The sequence below is a fragment of the Neodiprion lecontei genome, chromosome 2 (assembly GCF_021901455.1).
Source record: "Neodiprion lecontei isolate iyNeoLeco1 chromosome 2, iyNeoLeco1.1, whole genome shotgun sequence".
Classification (NCBI taxonomy): domain Eukaryota; kingdom Metazoa; phylum Arthropoda; class Insecta; order Hymenoptera; family Diprionidae; genus Neodiprion; species Neodiprion lecontei.
The window spans coordinates 43,254,043-43,269,478 of record NC_060261.1 but is presented as its reverse complement, the minus strand read 5'-3'; the positions used below and the strand labels follow the sequence as shown (position 1 = coordinate 43,269,478).

Genomic DNA, 15,436 nt, shown 5'->3' with positions numbered 1-15,436 from the left:
CGTGGGTGTCTGTGTTACCAAGTGCACCCAGAATTGGGAAAAACTCGGTGTGATAATCAGCTAGAGAAATACGAACTGTTTTTTGCGGAAAAGAGCATCTCAAGCAAGTATTACGTACTTACGAAAACTTGCTTATTCGTCATAATACTTGAGATATTTTTTACAAACTTCGTCTTTCCGGAATTGAGTGCGCGCGGAACGGCTAGAGGCAGCTTTTCAAATTTGATCCGTACGAGATACAAGAGACAATTTTTAGGCCTGGAGGGGCGGTTAGAAATTTTTTCACGATCCTGCGGTCGCCGCGACAAGCACGTGACTGGAATCCTTCTGGGGCAAAAACTATCGCGTCCTGCTGCGCCTTCCTGCGGACATTTTAACCCCGGCGAGAAGAATCGTAGAGCGTCGCTGTTCGTAGACTTTGAAAGTTACTTTTGCTGGGTTTATATGTTTTGATGGGGAGTTTTTTTTTTTTTTTTGTACGGCTCACCCCGTGCACAACATCGGAAAACTGCGGCAGCTGAATTATACGCGATGTCGTAAAATACGTTTCTCGTGTGCAGAAGGGTGGAAAAATAAAGGAATAAAAAAATATAGTTTTTCCACTGGTACAGGAAGTCGAACGGTGAATTATTCCGAGCAATAAACGACGAGTCGTGCGTGGTAATTAATTGACTTGGAAAAATTCGCGTACCTGTTTTATATTGCATATGCGGAAAACCGATCGAATTGAATGGTAGATTTTTCGGTAAATAAAACGGAATTGAATAAATTGTGAAATTAATTTCTCTTCTCAACATCCCGCTGTTTCATTCAATTCAAATGATGCGTCATCACTTTTTTTCGATGGATGGAACAAAACTGTAAAATTTGAGGTAGAGTTGTACAAAGAATTACGATTTTGGAATTGACGAAAGATTAGACAAAATATAATACCTGTTAACGAATAACCCTAATTTCATATCTCCCACAAGTAAATATTCTTCCATTTCCACGCAAAGTAATAAAATACACATATATTTCTTTGGAGACGACAAACCAGCCGCTGGGTATGAAAGGCGGAAATTTTCATAAAACTTGTTTAAAAGTTTGGGGATCCGGGATAAGTACATGCGGATCAGTGAAGAAAAAGTTAGTGCCCAAATCTCAGCCGGTGAAAAGCCCGGATGGCTTTTAACGGTGTGAAAACTGATCGTGCGGTCACGATTTTGCAACAAATAATATCAGGCGGTGACCATTTTTCTTCCTCCGCATTTGACAAGCGTCTGCTCGGATCATACGTGGTGCTTTTTAGATTCCACGGATTCAGGGGCGCAAAATATGGGGTAGGGGGTGAAGGACGGAGAATACAGGGATTGAGAATACAAAGCCCGTAACAGCCGTGCCACTTGCTTATTCGATTCGATCCTGCGACCGAGATCGGAATCTCCTCTTTATTTTCATTTTCATTTCGCGGTTGGATGCTCGCCGGCCACAATGCAGCTGGTCAGCCTTATCCTTGGCTAAATCGATGCCGAAACTGGGCAATCTCGATCTTGATCTCAGGCCGCTTCGAATCCAAGAGGTCGGAGTCCAGGGTGCTCGAATCGACGCGACGCACTTCACCAAAACGGGTCGATGGCTCCTCGTCCATTATTAGGAAAAACTGTGGAACGGTGAAACGGAAAGTGAAACTCCGCGTCCAGCTGCACCCATCGAGCTCGTTTCAATCCACTTTAACCTTTTTTGTCCCACACGCATTACGTACACCCTACTCTCGTCTGAAATTCTATTCCATTAGGCATCGACGCGACGCCCCATGGCTCTATCCGAATGGCTATGTTGATCGGAACAAAAGTATGAGATGGCGGAAACTTAATCGGCAATACGTATATCACAATTCTTCGCGATCAGTGGTATGAAAGGTCTTTTTAAACGGAAGCTCATGTATTGAACTTCCGAATGCATTAGACAGAAATAAGCTGCTCGCACAATGTCCCCGAACACCATACCGGTTCGGATAATATGATATTTATAATCCACCGAAGACGTTTCAGAGACATGTCGTAACCCTCGACGAACCTAATTCAGCCACCCTCTGGTTTATGCGGTCGAATTATCCAGATATCCGTAATGTCCTGAGCTTAAGTTTGCGGCTTGTAAACAAGAATAGATTCTAATCGGTTACTCGGTGATTAGAGATTCCATGATTCCCGGAATGCGTCCTCGTAACCGTTCGGGGATGGATTAAGTTTGCTTCGCTAATCTGAGCTCTGTGCCCACGACCATTCCGATCCACCCCAAACTTCGGGGTGCAGAAGGTGGTTAGTGTTCCGGTACGCACGATTGGATTCGGAGATGTACCGCGTGCAGTCGTCCTAACCAAAAGATCCGAGTTTCTCTTGGACAAGTTACTCCGGCGTAGCTTCGAGTCAACTGCCGGTCAATGTTGAAATTTCTCAAATTATTTACCGGTCCACGACTGTATCCATGAAACGTGCTTCACGGGGTGGGAGATCGAATGGTTCCTGTCGAAACAACCATGCACCAGTTCCATTAGTGATCATTGTCAGTTTCTGTTGCATAGAAGCTACAAGTTCCAAGGAACGGAAGAGATCGCTATACCCTGCCTTTGACAGTTGCAAACGGATGCTTGACAGCTCTGTACCGCAAAACGCAGAATCGTGCAATCGTGCAATCCTGGCGCGATGATGGCTCCAACCGAAGACGATGTTGCAAAGGTCGGTCCGAGGAGAGTGGTTCTCGGGTTAGGTACATTACATCCACGTCCCTCGGCTCTCAGGCAGCCGAGACGTAAATGGCCTTGGAAGGTAGACCTGTATGGAGTGAAAACTGAAAACTGAAAAAGTTAGATCCAGCCCGCATTATGTATACGTGGGCACGTACCATCCTCGGCCCCTGAGCTGCGGTTCATGCATATCAAGTCGACGGTGGAAGAGGAACGCGGCAGCTTCGGGTACAGCGAGGGCCTTGCAACCATAAGATGAAAACTTTTCGTCTCTTCTTCTTTTTATTCTTCTTCTTCTGTGATGCGAATCGACGGAGCATTGCCCACGATATCCCGGGGGTGAAATGAAGACAGGATTTTCATTCCGATCGGTATCCTTTTTTCATTTTTCCCCCGGTTTCTTCTTTTCCTTTAACTTCTTTCATTTACTTTTTTTCTCATATCATTCCCTTGGACCTGGACATCTTTGGAATATCAAATCGACGATGAATTCTTATCCGAGTAATCTTCGTCTACAGATTACAGTTATCAATCATTCATGGAGTGTAAGGGGTGTACAATACTTCGTCTGGTGTACCCTTTGCGTATATTGCATTTTTTACACAGGGTACAAGATCGATGCTCCGAAGCTCGAAGATTTATTACGCGTATCGACGTCTTTCTTTAATATTTGCGCTTTCGTTATTCGTGACGGATCCTCCTACATGTATTTAGTTTTGCTCCATTCCTTAGAAAAAATCGTTTAATCGCAGGTGTCGACCGTTCGAACTTGCGAACTGCGTCCGGAGCTGTGAAAGCGTTGATGTAAGAAAATTTATAGGGTCACACAGCGATATGAGGAACAGAAGCGCTGACGTTAGACTGCGGTTCATATACCTACGTGTACGTGGGTATGATACTCCAGGTGCACGGATCGTAATTTTCTCTCGTATACGAACTGCAGCTCCCTCCTAGCCACGTGTATGCATTTCGCTCTCGCATCCATGTACACACCTACGTCTGTAACAGCCGCCGAGTATTATTTCACGTGGAAAAGCAATTTAAAATTTCTTCACAGTGAATTTTCCCGCATCCTCGCAATGATATTCTTTTTTTTTACACACCTACACACGACCGACGCGTCTTCGTTCTATTCGCGAAGATACAATATCGAACTGCCGGAAGAAAGCTTGAAATTAATTGAATTTGCGAGAAAAGGATAAAAAATTGATGAAGCAATTTACAGATATGCAAATATAAAAAGAACGCAGAGTTTTTACGTACATCCGGCGAGGTTCGTTAAATTGGTTCCAAAACCACGACGACGCCAGTTTCACGTTATTAATTAAACCAAAAAGTGGTGGATTTACGCTGTCGACGTATTGATATGGCACATTTTTTAATTTCAGAAAAAAATTCAGCAACATCAAACACGATCGGGCTTCCGGCCGTCGCGGGAAATTTCATCAGCGTAAAATTAATCGCACTGATCGAGTCGCGAGGCGTATTCCAAATGACTATAGAGCGGGAAAACCAAATATTTGAATTTGAATTAACGGACGAGGTTCCATTTTTTAATCTCAACGAGATTCGTGCAGACTGAACGTGTTCTAGCAATTTCCTTTCGAAATATAGGCGAAACGACGGCATCCGGGTGACAGGGGAGGAGGATTAACTTGTTGCGCGTTTCAGGGTGCATCATTTTCGGCTCCGATCAAGAAGTGGCTGGAGTAATGCGGGCTGTGAGGCGATGCAACGCGACAGGCGCTTTCTCCTGGATCGGAAGCGACGGATGGAGCGCCCGCGACCTCGTCAGCAACGGAAACGAGGCGGAAGTCGAGGGCACACTTTCCGTCCAACCACAGGCGAACCCGGTCAAGGGGTTCGAGGAATACTTCCTCAATCTGACGGTGGAGAATAACCGGAGAAATCCGTGGTTCGTCGGTGAGTTCATCGATCCTGGCCATTTTTCTATCTTCGATACTGTCATCGGCCGCCAGTCGACTCGATTGCGATTGGAAAAACGCTTTCCATTCTTTTCGCACCTTGACGGTGGTAGCGACGTAACGAAGGTTAATTTTCAAGTATTCGAAAATGAGAATATACATTTTTAAATCTAGCGCCATTTCTCTGTGGCTAAAAGTTGACAATCGATTGACTGACAGGTGTGCACACCGTGCGAGTCGCACCGACGCGTTAACGTCGTTTGCATTTTATTCCGGAATAACGACAAATTTATTACGGAAACAAATTAGCTTTGAGGCTAGATCGCGATTCGAACGTGAAGACAAACTTTTATAAAGACTAATGTTTTTGTTTTATGTGATATCGCGATTTCACAATTTTCATAAGGAAAATATGAAGTATTTGCGACAGTCACATTCGGAATGACGAGAAGTTTGCCAATATTCGTTACATCACCGGTAGATGGGTACCTACACGAAGAAATGATCTCGGAATTTCTGATTTTTGGGGTAGCAAAGCTACACGTTCGACGCGATACGTAAGCTTACCGAGTCCCTAGGGTGTTATCGATTCCGGGTTCTGTTTCTCTTTGATTGGTGAGGCGTGATAGCGGGCATTGAGTGCGGATATTAAATACTCGGCATAGGTGTAACGTACAGACACACCCGCACACCCATGCCCGGATGCCTATCCCTACCAGATTCGGATTCGAAGCACCTCGTCGAAGGAGGGTTATAAATAAAAAATCGTACACGTGGGGGTGATAATGTGACTTTGCTTTGAAATTAGCGGTGTATCCCGCACAAAGGAAAAATTGGGCAAACAATGGATGTAAAAAAGGACAGGAAACTGCATGGATGAATGCAAAGAGAGAAGAAAAAATTCGTGAATTATTAATCAATAGAATGAGGCTACCTACAGGTATACACCTTGTTTATGCGAAAGCTGTGTATCGGTTTAGTTATTGCTTGCGGAATACAGAACATGTATCACCGTACGTACAAGTGCGTATCCCGTAAATTTTTAAGCCGCTTTATAATTCGCGTGCCATTGTGCGGAGATTTTTCATTGAAAAAATTAGAAGGGTTTAATTATTCCCTTTTTTCCCCCTATTATTGCTTTATTCGTGATATATACGCGAGGTGTACGAACCGAGAAACATTTTTTAACCAGCCCTGTTTTATGTTAATAAAAAATGAGTATCCGTGTTCGTATTTTTAATTCACATTTTGTTTCACAATCAGTTCTGACGTATAATTAACGAAATAACGCGTTTCCATCTCGGCGTATCCAAGCATGAATCTTCGCTCCGACACAGCGTACAGGGTTTTGAATTATATCTGACAAATATTCGGCAAAACAGTAGTTACGCAATACACAATTACACGGATGAGTTGTGCAGGGTGGCGGGAGGATGATAAGAACGAGGCAAAAAGATCACGCCGTGCGGATTTATCCGCCTTTCGTGAGCTCTGCTCATTTCGATACAGGGTATATGTGTGTGTACACCCAGGGGATGAAGCGATCGTTTTACAACGGCGAGAACTGATCCGACGCGATAAAAACGAATCGTTACGAGTAAGGGGTTGAAATATATTTGAGAATCATCCGACATTAGTCAATTCCTCCGTCAAGCCGTGAATTCTACCTTTTATTTAGCCGAGTGAACGGATGCCACTTTCCTCCGCGAATTGGTTGCAAACTGGGGTAGTTTGGAGGGCGAAAGCACGATTCGCGGTGGCAATTTACATTGGCGAATTTAGCGGAGGATCCGAGGGAAGAAGACGAAGCCCGCAAAGATTTGGAACCGCCGCGATATCGCCCGAATTCGAAGTTCGAGGGAATTAAACGGTCCATTTCGGGGAGAATTCATTGCCCAATTCGATTCGATTCGATCCGATCCGAACTTTCAATCTGCCCGCAGAATTCTGGGAGGATCACTTCAAGTGCCGGTATCCAAACGCCTCGTGGACGCCCCACAACGTGAAATACACAAACGCCTGTACCACCGAGGAACGTCTCACGAAGCAGAACACAGCCTTCGAGGATCAATTGCAGTTCGTTTCCGACGCGGTGATGGCCTTTGCCTGGGCCTTCCGGTGAGCCTGTAAACAACCTGTGCATCCCGGAAGTAGAGATTATTGCATACAGTTGGTGCAAGCTTGATCGAGCCGACAAGTGCGAGGAATTGTTTTTCCTCCGCGTAATTAGGGCCATGTGGTAATCCTACCCTTGCCGACCGAGCAAACTCACCCTCTTTCTTCATACGTTAAATATACAAACGAACGGAAAGGCTTCAAATTTCGGAGATGCCGAAAATTAACCGTTAAGGAAACATAAGTGGTTTTTTGACACGTTTTACCATTACCACATTTACCACATTTCAGGGGCCTAAAGTGGCCAGCTGACCGTGAGTGCATATTTTGTTAATGAAATTATTGTGATTCTTAGTTCTCGTCTGGCGACTTCAGTGTTGCATGGAAACAACGTTTTGAAGCCTTTCCGTTAGTGTGTTTCTTTAATGTGGGAAGAGAAAGGGTGAGTTTGCTCGGTCGGTAAGGGTAGGAGTACCAAATGACGTTATTCACCCGAAGTGTACGGCGTATTCGTGCAACGAGTCCGATTCAAAGTTTGACAATCGGTTTCACAGGGAGAACTTCGCTTGTCTGACATTTTATCCCCTTTGCAGCGACATGCACGAGGATCTCTGCCAAGGGAAGTTTGGACTGTGCGACGCGATGAAACCCACCAAAGGAACGGAGCTGCTCAGATACTTGAGGAAAGTTAACTTCACAGGTGAGTTACGCGACGATTCGATATCCGCAGCTTCTTCCGGACTTCGAATTTGCGTTACGCCGTCGAGTTCGTGATCGCGGCTGCAGTTCAATTGCGATAACTCGGTTGCGGAAAGGATGCGAATCCGAGTGTGGAGCAGAGCGCAATTTGCATTACTTCATTTCACGAGCATGGGCGTCCGTGTTTCACGCTCTTTGCGCCAGAATGAACACTGTTCAAATTCAACTCCGGCTCGTGACGCGTTACCGCGGCGTAATTATAACCCCCGACGTTTTAATACCGATTTAATTGCCGGTCGAGTGCAGCTGCACCCGTTTACCACATACGGACAGTGATGTTTAACACATATCTATTAACGCTGCCAATGATTTCACTCACGGTCAGCTATGCAATGGTCTGCAACGATTCATCTCGATCCACTCAGCTGGAACATTGTTAGATCTCTGTATGAACCTGAGCGACGTCTCAATCAGTCGTCGATTATCGCAAGTTCAGGCCTGATCATTGCAGTGGGAATTGAAGGCGGTTTCATTCATTTATTTTTTACGACCTACTGCTCTGTGTTAGAAAGTCGACAACTTCGGATGGACGTTTAAACCGGTGATCAATTTTTGGATCGATAATATTTTCGCGAATTAATCAACGGATTTTATGCAAATTTGGTCTGATTCGATGCGGCCCACTTTGACTACGATTAAATTTCGAGCGATATGGACGGAGCTATTCCTAAATCGATACAAAGAGTGTACAATTCCTTGTCCGACAACAAGTCAAAAAACGGTTTAACTGAATTAAATGAAACCTGGTTCCTTAGTTTTGTGTCACTTAATGCAGACCCTGTGCGGTCAGATTTTGAGTATAAAATAATTGGGAAACCTATCTTCGAGTTTTTTTGTGACAATAAAACTTTCTCCGACCAAAACTCTCGAGTATTTCTATTTCTAGGACTCGTTCGTTCGGAATATTCAATTTTCCCAGTTTGTTTTTCATAACATAAATCAAAGGAACCTTCCGAAAATTCTTACCGACTAACCTGACCGCAGGTTTAAGCGGGGATGAATTCCGGTTCGACAAAAATGGGGACGGACCGGCCAGATACAACATAATTCACTTCAAACAAGCCTCCCCGGGAAAATACAAGTGGGTCAGAGTCGGCGAATACATGGAGGGCGAACTCCGCCTGAACATGTCCGGTAAGCTTGGTGGAAAAAAGTTGTAGTAAAAAAAATAAATAAATAAATTGAAACAAAAAAAAAAAAATAACGCCAGAGCGAAATACACGAGCTCGGTAATTAACACCGCCTGCATTTACGTGTTTAATCGATGTGCACCCAGAAATACAATTTCGACTGGGTCATCCCCTGCCACCCGAAAGCGTCTGCTCTCTGCCATGCGAGGACGGTCAGGCCAAGAAATACGTCGAGGGTGAAAGCTGCTGCTGGCATTGCTTCAACTGCACGCAGTACCAGGTTAGTCGCTCTCTCCTTCCTTCCTTCCGAGTTTAACGAGTTTTCCTAGCTTTTTTTGCGTATCCGTGCATAATGAGAGGGAAAATTACCTCTAAACAGATCAGACATCCCCTCGACGAAACCCAGTGCATACCCTGCCGGAAGGGAACCGTCCCTGACGAAACGCACTCGACCTGTCGCGACATCCCCGAGGAATTCTTACGCCCTGAAAGCGGATGGGCGATCGGTGCCATGTCCTTCTCGGCTACTGGTATTTTGGTGAGTGCCGGCGATGAATTCGATCCAGATTCATAAGGGGTTGTAAGGGTCGAGGTTTAGAGGTCGAAAGAAAGAGATTTTTCAAGGATTTTTCGTGGAGAGGCATTTCTATTTATTGATATAAAAATTTATTTACATGTTGGGGTAGCGTTGAACTTCGTTCTGATATTTTTTGTTTGTAAAAATAATGATTTTTAAAACTGCTGTAGCCGGTGGGCATGATATCTCTGGGCTGGATCATCCGAAATGAAAAAACATAAAAGATTTAGTTAATGTTATCTGGTCTTTAATCGAAGGAATAAGCAGAATATTATTTTTCATCAAAACGACGGTGTCTCGAAAAAACAATTTTGTTTTTCCATAAAGATTTTCGCCGCAATTTATTTGTAAAGTGGAAAATATTTTTCAGCGAGAAAAAATCTTCGATCAAGGAATGAAAAATATATTCATAAAGCTTGTGTAAAAATTTGAGACTGATTGGTTCAACCGTTTCCGAGAAATCTTGCTCAACGACTTTGAAAACACAGTTTTGAAAAAAACGCGTTCAAAGTTTCTGACAATAAGTTACTTTACACTTAGTTCTGGTTCCTAACTTCGAGAATATTTGTCAGATCGACGTGAAATTTTCTGTGCATATACTCGAATGTGTGTATATTCCGAAAATGAAATTAGAACGAAATCGATCTACGAAAAATCCTGACCAAGTGTACAACCCCTTGAAGGGTAAGGTTACGACTCGCAGGAGGGAAAAAAGCTCGCCTTTAAGTCTCTCTGTTTTTTAGGTGACCCTCTTCGTCGGCGGTGTGTTTCTCAGGCACAACGACACCCCCGTCGTCAAGGCGTCGGGGCGAGAGCTGTCCTACGTGTTGCTGACGGGAATCCTGCTCTGCTACCTGGTGACCTTCGCCCTCGTTTTGAGGCCGAACGACATCGTTTGCGGGATCCAGAGGTATTTTTCCGAATTACCAGGTTTATCGTCATTGAGCTCGGTGGGAAAATGAAAAGCGGAATGAAACGGGCGGGACATCGAAAAGGGCAAAGGGGGGAGAAAACGTATCCACGCGGTTCGATCGGCGTCTGGAAACGGCGGGTGTGTATGAGAGCTGTAATAACGGGGTGCGGGAAGGCTGTAGGTGATTGTCAGCAATAAAGGGCGATAAATACGGAGTCGAACGGCAACGGGAGAGCGAAACTATAGGCATAAATGCACGTTTACGGCACCGTATCGAGTCGGCGTTACGTCTAATTAGGGAGGCTGATGTTTTACGAATCCTGCACGTCGATAAAGCGTATTCGGCCTGCAGCAACGAAATGCTGAGCACCCGGAGAGGGAGGGAGAAGCGCGCCTTTATCGCCGGGTATAAAACTTGCAGTATTTGTTGCCACCCCCGCACCGTTCATAAAATAATAAAATTCCGGTACAAACCTACAGAGCCATTACGCCCGACCATCGACTCGCCAACCACCCCTAGCAAAATTACTCCGTCCCTTTGATTACCCCGCTCTGACGTAAAATCCACTCTACGTATAGGTGTAATTTAATGTACGTACATACGTGTGACCCGTGCGTTGATAAAAATTGTCGCAGCTGTAGAAGGATACATTTAGCGGTAAAAGAGTCGTTTTTTTCTTTTTCTTTTTTGTAAATTCATTTATAGAAGCACCGCACCCTCGTATTTTTCCCTCAATCTGATGTGACGCGCGTTGTGCCCTTCGATTTCTGATCGAATAGTGAGAACAAATTATAACAATATTGGAACGTAACTGACGTCGGGCTTTATTTGAAAGCGAAATATGATTTAATGTTGGGATACTAATTTATTACACATTTTTTCAACAGTCCCGAGTAGCCTTTGTGTTCTGAATAAAATTAAGCCTTATAGCTACAGCTTGGGGTTGCAAGGAAATAATTGCGTTAAATGAAAGTTGAAAGAAAGGCTTGGGTGCTTTCGTTTCAACGTTATTTAAAAATTTAATTCCCGGAAAAATTGCCGACTTCTCTTTAATTCACCTGTCTCGAGAGGCAGAGAGGGAGAGAGAGAGAGAGAGAGAGAGAGAGAGAGAGAGTTTTACGAGTTTCCAACTGTCATAGTATACATGACAGGTACTGATATATTTTTAACCCTAATTGGTCGTTCCGGATGAACTTCACCCCAAACATTTCAAACACCTCACAGAGTTCAGGAATACACTTTCATAGTCTTTTTTCTCGCCATCAATAGTATAAAAAAAAATTCTTTTTTTCCATTTCATCTTAACTTTTTCGATGTTTTACAATATTTGAACAATCAATTTTTCACCCAATGTGAGAGTTATGCGATTCTACCGAGGTGTGACCAATTAAGGTTAAAACATTGGCAATATTTCTCGGCGCTAAATTTCCAAATACATATTCATACATTCCGTAAGTATTCCAGTCTTTTACCCGCGATATTAATTATCGACTTATCGACCCTGCGATCAATCAATGCCTAAATTCGGTGGATCTCGCAGGTTTGGGGCCGGTTTTTGTTTCACGGTAGTCTACGCGGCTCTGCTGACGAAGACGAATCGCATATCGAGGATATTCGACTCCGGCAAGAAGACCGCGAAACGGCCCTCCTTCATCTCGCCGAAGTCGCAGCTCATCATTTGCTCCGGTCTTATGAGCGTCCAGGTCCTCGTGAACGGGGTCTGGATGATAATCGACCCCGCGAGAGCCATGCACCACTATCCAACCAGGGACGACAACCTCCTAGTTTGCAACAGCTACATAGACGCGAGCTACATGATCGCCTTCACCTATCCCATAATCCTGATCGTTGTCTGTACGGTTTACGCCGTTCTAACACGAAAAATACCGGCGTACTTCAACGAGAGCAAACACATCGGTGAGAGCTGCTCAATCTTACGTACCTGCCGATTGCTAATTTTTTTCCTCTCTCTCCCCGCAGGCTTCACGATGTACACAACCTGCGTGATTTGGCTGGCCTTTGTTCCTCTCTACTTTGGTACCGGAAACCACGTGGCTCTCCGGATCACCTCGATGTCGGTGACCATAAGTCTCTCGGCCTCGGTGACGATAGCTTGCCTCTTCAGCCCCAAGGTTAGACGATGGTCTTACAATCGGACCCGATGAGTATTTTTAAATTTAGGTACTCGTGTCGCGAGCTCTCGTCTTTAAAACGCCCAATTCCCGTCCATCCAGCTCTACATCATCCTCATTCGGCCGGACAGGAACGTGCGGCAAAGCATGATGCCAACCAGGTACAGCACAGCCAAAAACTCCGCCGTAACGGGGACCAACGCATCCAGCGTTATGGCTGCCGTCACTCTGACAGCCGCCACTTGCGACCAGAATAAGGCCGTCAAGAGGCACGTGACGACGACCATCGATTGCTCGACGCAAAGCGAATGTAACGTATCGTCATTATTATTGTTATAATTGTAACGCTTACGCCGAGTCCGCGCTAGGGATGACAATATGGCGTCGGAAGAGGGTATCAGCTGATCGTCAAATACGTGTTTTACGCCAACGCCAAGGCGCGGAAAAGTTCGCGCAACCTGACATGACCTTGTTTTATCGTCCGGGGAGAAAAATACGACGAGGGACGAGTTTTATAATTAAATATCACCTATTTTACGTTATATCGATGAAGGAGAATTTTCGTACGTGTGTAAAAGTTAGCGATTACCCCGATTCTGGGTGATTGTAATTACTTGCAGCCTGAAAAACATCCTGCATATTTTACAGAGAAACTTTTCACCATTTTAAACCTGTAATTGATTGAAACCCAGGCAGACTCTGATCCTCGGTTAAAAGTATCAGCCTTTACACAAATACGGGAGTCAGCTTGTTTCAAAATCGGGCGCTGTAATTGTACAAGTGATCGATATCTGTGGTGCGTACCTCCGCACACACACACGCACGCACATTCGTATCTCACATCTCAGCGGGATTTACATATCACTTTAACTCATCGCGCCAGACGCACGAGGCGCGATATGCAAATGGATCATGGATCTTCTCGGAGCTTTGTTTCCGAGAGATGCGCGGGATGAAAATGTTTAATTAGAATCTACGCCTCTTAACTTTTTTTTCACCCTTATCTCCGCCTCGCGCTGAACATGCTATATATTCGCAGCTTCGTACTTAACTCTTGAGCTTTTGCGACCCTGCAACACAGTAAGCGCGGAAGGTACTTAACATTGCCTTTAGTTGATTTGTTTTTTTTTTTTTTTCCACCGTTAATATCCTCTTTCTCCGCTCCTCTTCTCGTCGTTTCCTTTCACCACTCGTCTCTCGACACGCAAGGCTCTTCAGCGACGAATCTCTACCACCGAGTACAAGACACGGTTGGACGTCGGAAACTCTTGAGCTTAATTTTTGAAAAACTTTTTCGCGCCGCATGCAGCGTATATTCTTACCTTACCGCGATTGAGAGCTCTAAGCCTCTTCTTCCCCGACACAGGTCACGAGATGGAGGTGATGAAAGAGGATCGCATAAATGGCAAAGTTCAACCGAGCTTCGTCTCCCGCTCCACGCAGACCCAATCATCGCCATCGGGGGATCAGGAATCTGCAAGCACAACAAGCAGCGCCGCGGCCGCGGCTAGGGAATTAATCTGCGCCATAACTCCGAAGGAAATTATAGGTAAAGATCAGTCGCGGACGCCGACGGTTAAACAGATCCAGAACAACGTCAGGATAGGAAACGGACCGGTCAGCCAAAAGGACGACCCCTTATAGCAGGAAACGACGATTATTGCGAGGTCGACGACCGCCGCGGTTCTCCAGGTCGACATGAAGCCCATATCGAAGACGCCGGTGGTCGTATAGCTCAATAACTTGATTAAATTAATTATATAATTACACAATAAATCGATCAACGTTTATGATATTGTAATATGTAAGATAATATTTCCCCACGTGTTGCTTAATGTTATATCCCTGCGTAACTTCCTGCAGCGCAGCCCGAGCGAGGGTCGTAAAGTTTGATGAGCGGGAAGTTATCGATAGTCGTCTGTTATTATAGATAATAATATATTCGGAGAATCCAGGATCACGTGATGATAATACAGTTATATTTCCTTACGGGGTGTAGAAGAAGTTCTCTCAAACCGTCAGAGGTATAAGTTCAAAGAGACGAATAGTTGCAAATCGGAGCGGGAAACAGGGAAAGCAATTCATCCTTTTTCTATGTTAATGATTACAGGATCGGATCTAGTTGAAGGAAGTGTATGATCTGTGATTGCTATAATGTTTACAGTGAAAAATCGGTCGAAATGAAAGGAAGGAAGCGGTGATCGAGTGCGAGTGAATGGATTTTAAATAAATAATACAATGTTGCGTAAATGCCGTTTCTTCGATTCTGGAGCGTGAATGAAACGTAATGTATATACATAGGCATACAATATAAAAATATGTAACGGTGAGAACGACGCGGAGTTTAGGCTTAATAAACTAATATTATACACATACGTATAACATATGCATAAATAAAAATGTTGTCACGATAATCTATAATTATAAAAATCAAGGAAACATTATCGAATACATGATAAAAGAAAGTAAAGTATAAAATTATATGAACCGTTGAATATAGTCTAATCGTTTGTTCTATATCTGCGGTAATTCCGTATACTTCCGTATACTATATATATATATATAGTATATTGTATAATACCAGCTACATATTGGTATGTGAAAATTCAAAATTTATATATTTCAATTGTATATAATAATAGGTATATGAAAACGTGCACAAATTATATAAGTGTTACGCTCAAGATATATTATATCAATGTTTTGTGTAATTTATTGTACATAAGACGCGTACATTTAATATTTATAATACAATTAATATACATATACGCGTAAACAAAAAATACGTAGCAAAGACGGCCAAAGTACATAAGCATATATACGTATAATCTGATATTATATGATATTATTATTAGATATGACATCAACTGTTCATTTTTGTATGTTATTAAATATGTAACGGTATAGTGTATGTACATATATGATATATTGTTATGCGTAAGGTTCCAATTGGAGAAGAAAGACAACAAGGAATTAAAATATAAATTATGAGATGATTGCACGCACCGCGATCGGTTTTTTTACGTGAAAGTTGATATATTGCGTTACGGTAGTGTAATTTTTATGTAAATACATATATACGTAATAGTTGTAATACAAAAATTTCCGTATCCTTTTTCACCTCTAAACGCGTGTCATTGATATTTGTGCAACTCGCAA

At 43.6% G+C, this 15,436-nt stretch overlaps 1 protein-coding gene across 1 annotated transcript in view; it reads left to right on the top strand.

The window, feature by feature from the left end:
• LOC107220772 (metabotropic glutamate receptor 2-like) overlaps positions 1 to 14,824 on the top strand; it is an 81,761-nt gene extending 66,937 nt beyond the window's left edge. Inside the window, exons 6-16 of the mRNA XM_015659493.2 lie at positions 4,397 to 4,648; positions 6,594 to 6,768; positions 7,359 to 7,465; positions 8,509 to 8,658; positions 8,801 to 8,934; positions 9,034 to 9,192; positions 9,975 to 10,141; positions 11,686 to 12,062; positions 12,126 to 12,277; positions 12,380 to 12,587; positions 13,644 to 14,824. Of these exons, the coding sequence (XP_015514979.2) occupies positions 4,397 to 4,648; positions 6,594 to 6,768; positions 7,359 to 7,465; positions 8,509 to 8,658; positions 8,801 to 8,934; positions 9,034 to 9,192; positions 9,975 to 10,141; positions 11,686 to 12,062; positions 12,126 to 12,277; positions 12,380 to 12,587; positions 13,644 to 13,921 (2,159 nt within the window). The 3' untranslated portion in view covers positions 13,922 to 14,824. The remainder of the gene's footprint in view (positions 1 to 4,396; positions 4,649 to 6,593; positions 6,769 to 7,358; positions 7,466 to 8,508; positions 8,659 to 8,800; positions 8,935 to 9,033; positions 9,193 to 9,974; positions 10,142 to 11,685; positions 12,063 to 12,125; positions 12,278 to 12,379; positions 12,588 to 13,643) is intronic.
• The last annotated feature ends 612 nt before the right edge of the window (positions 14,825 to 15,436 follow it).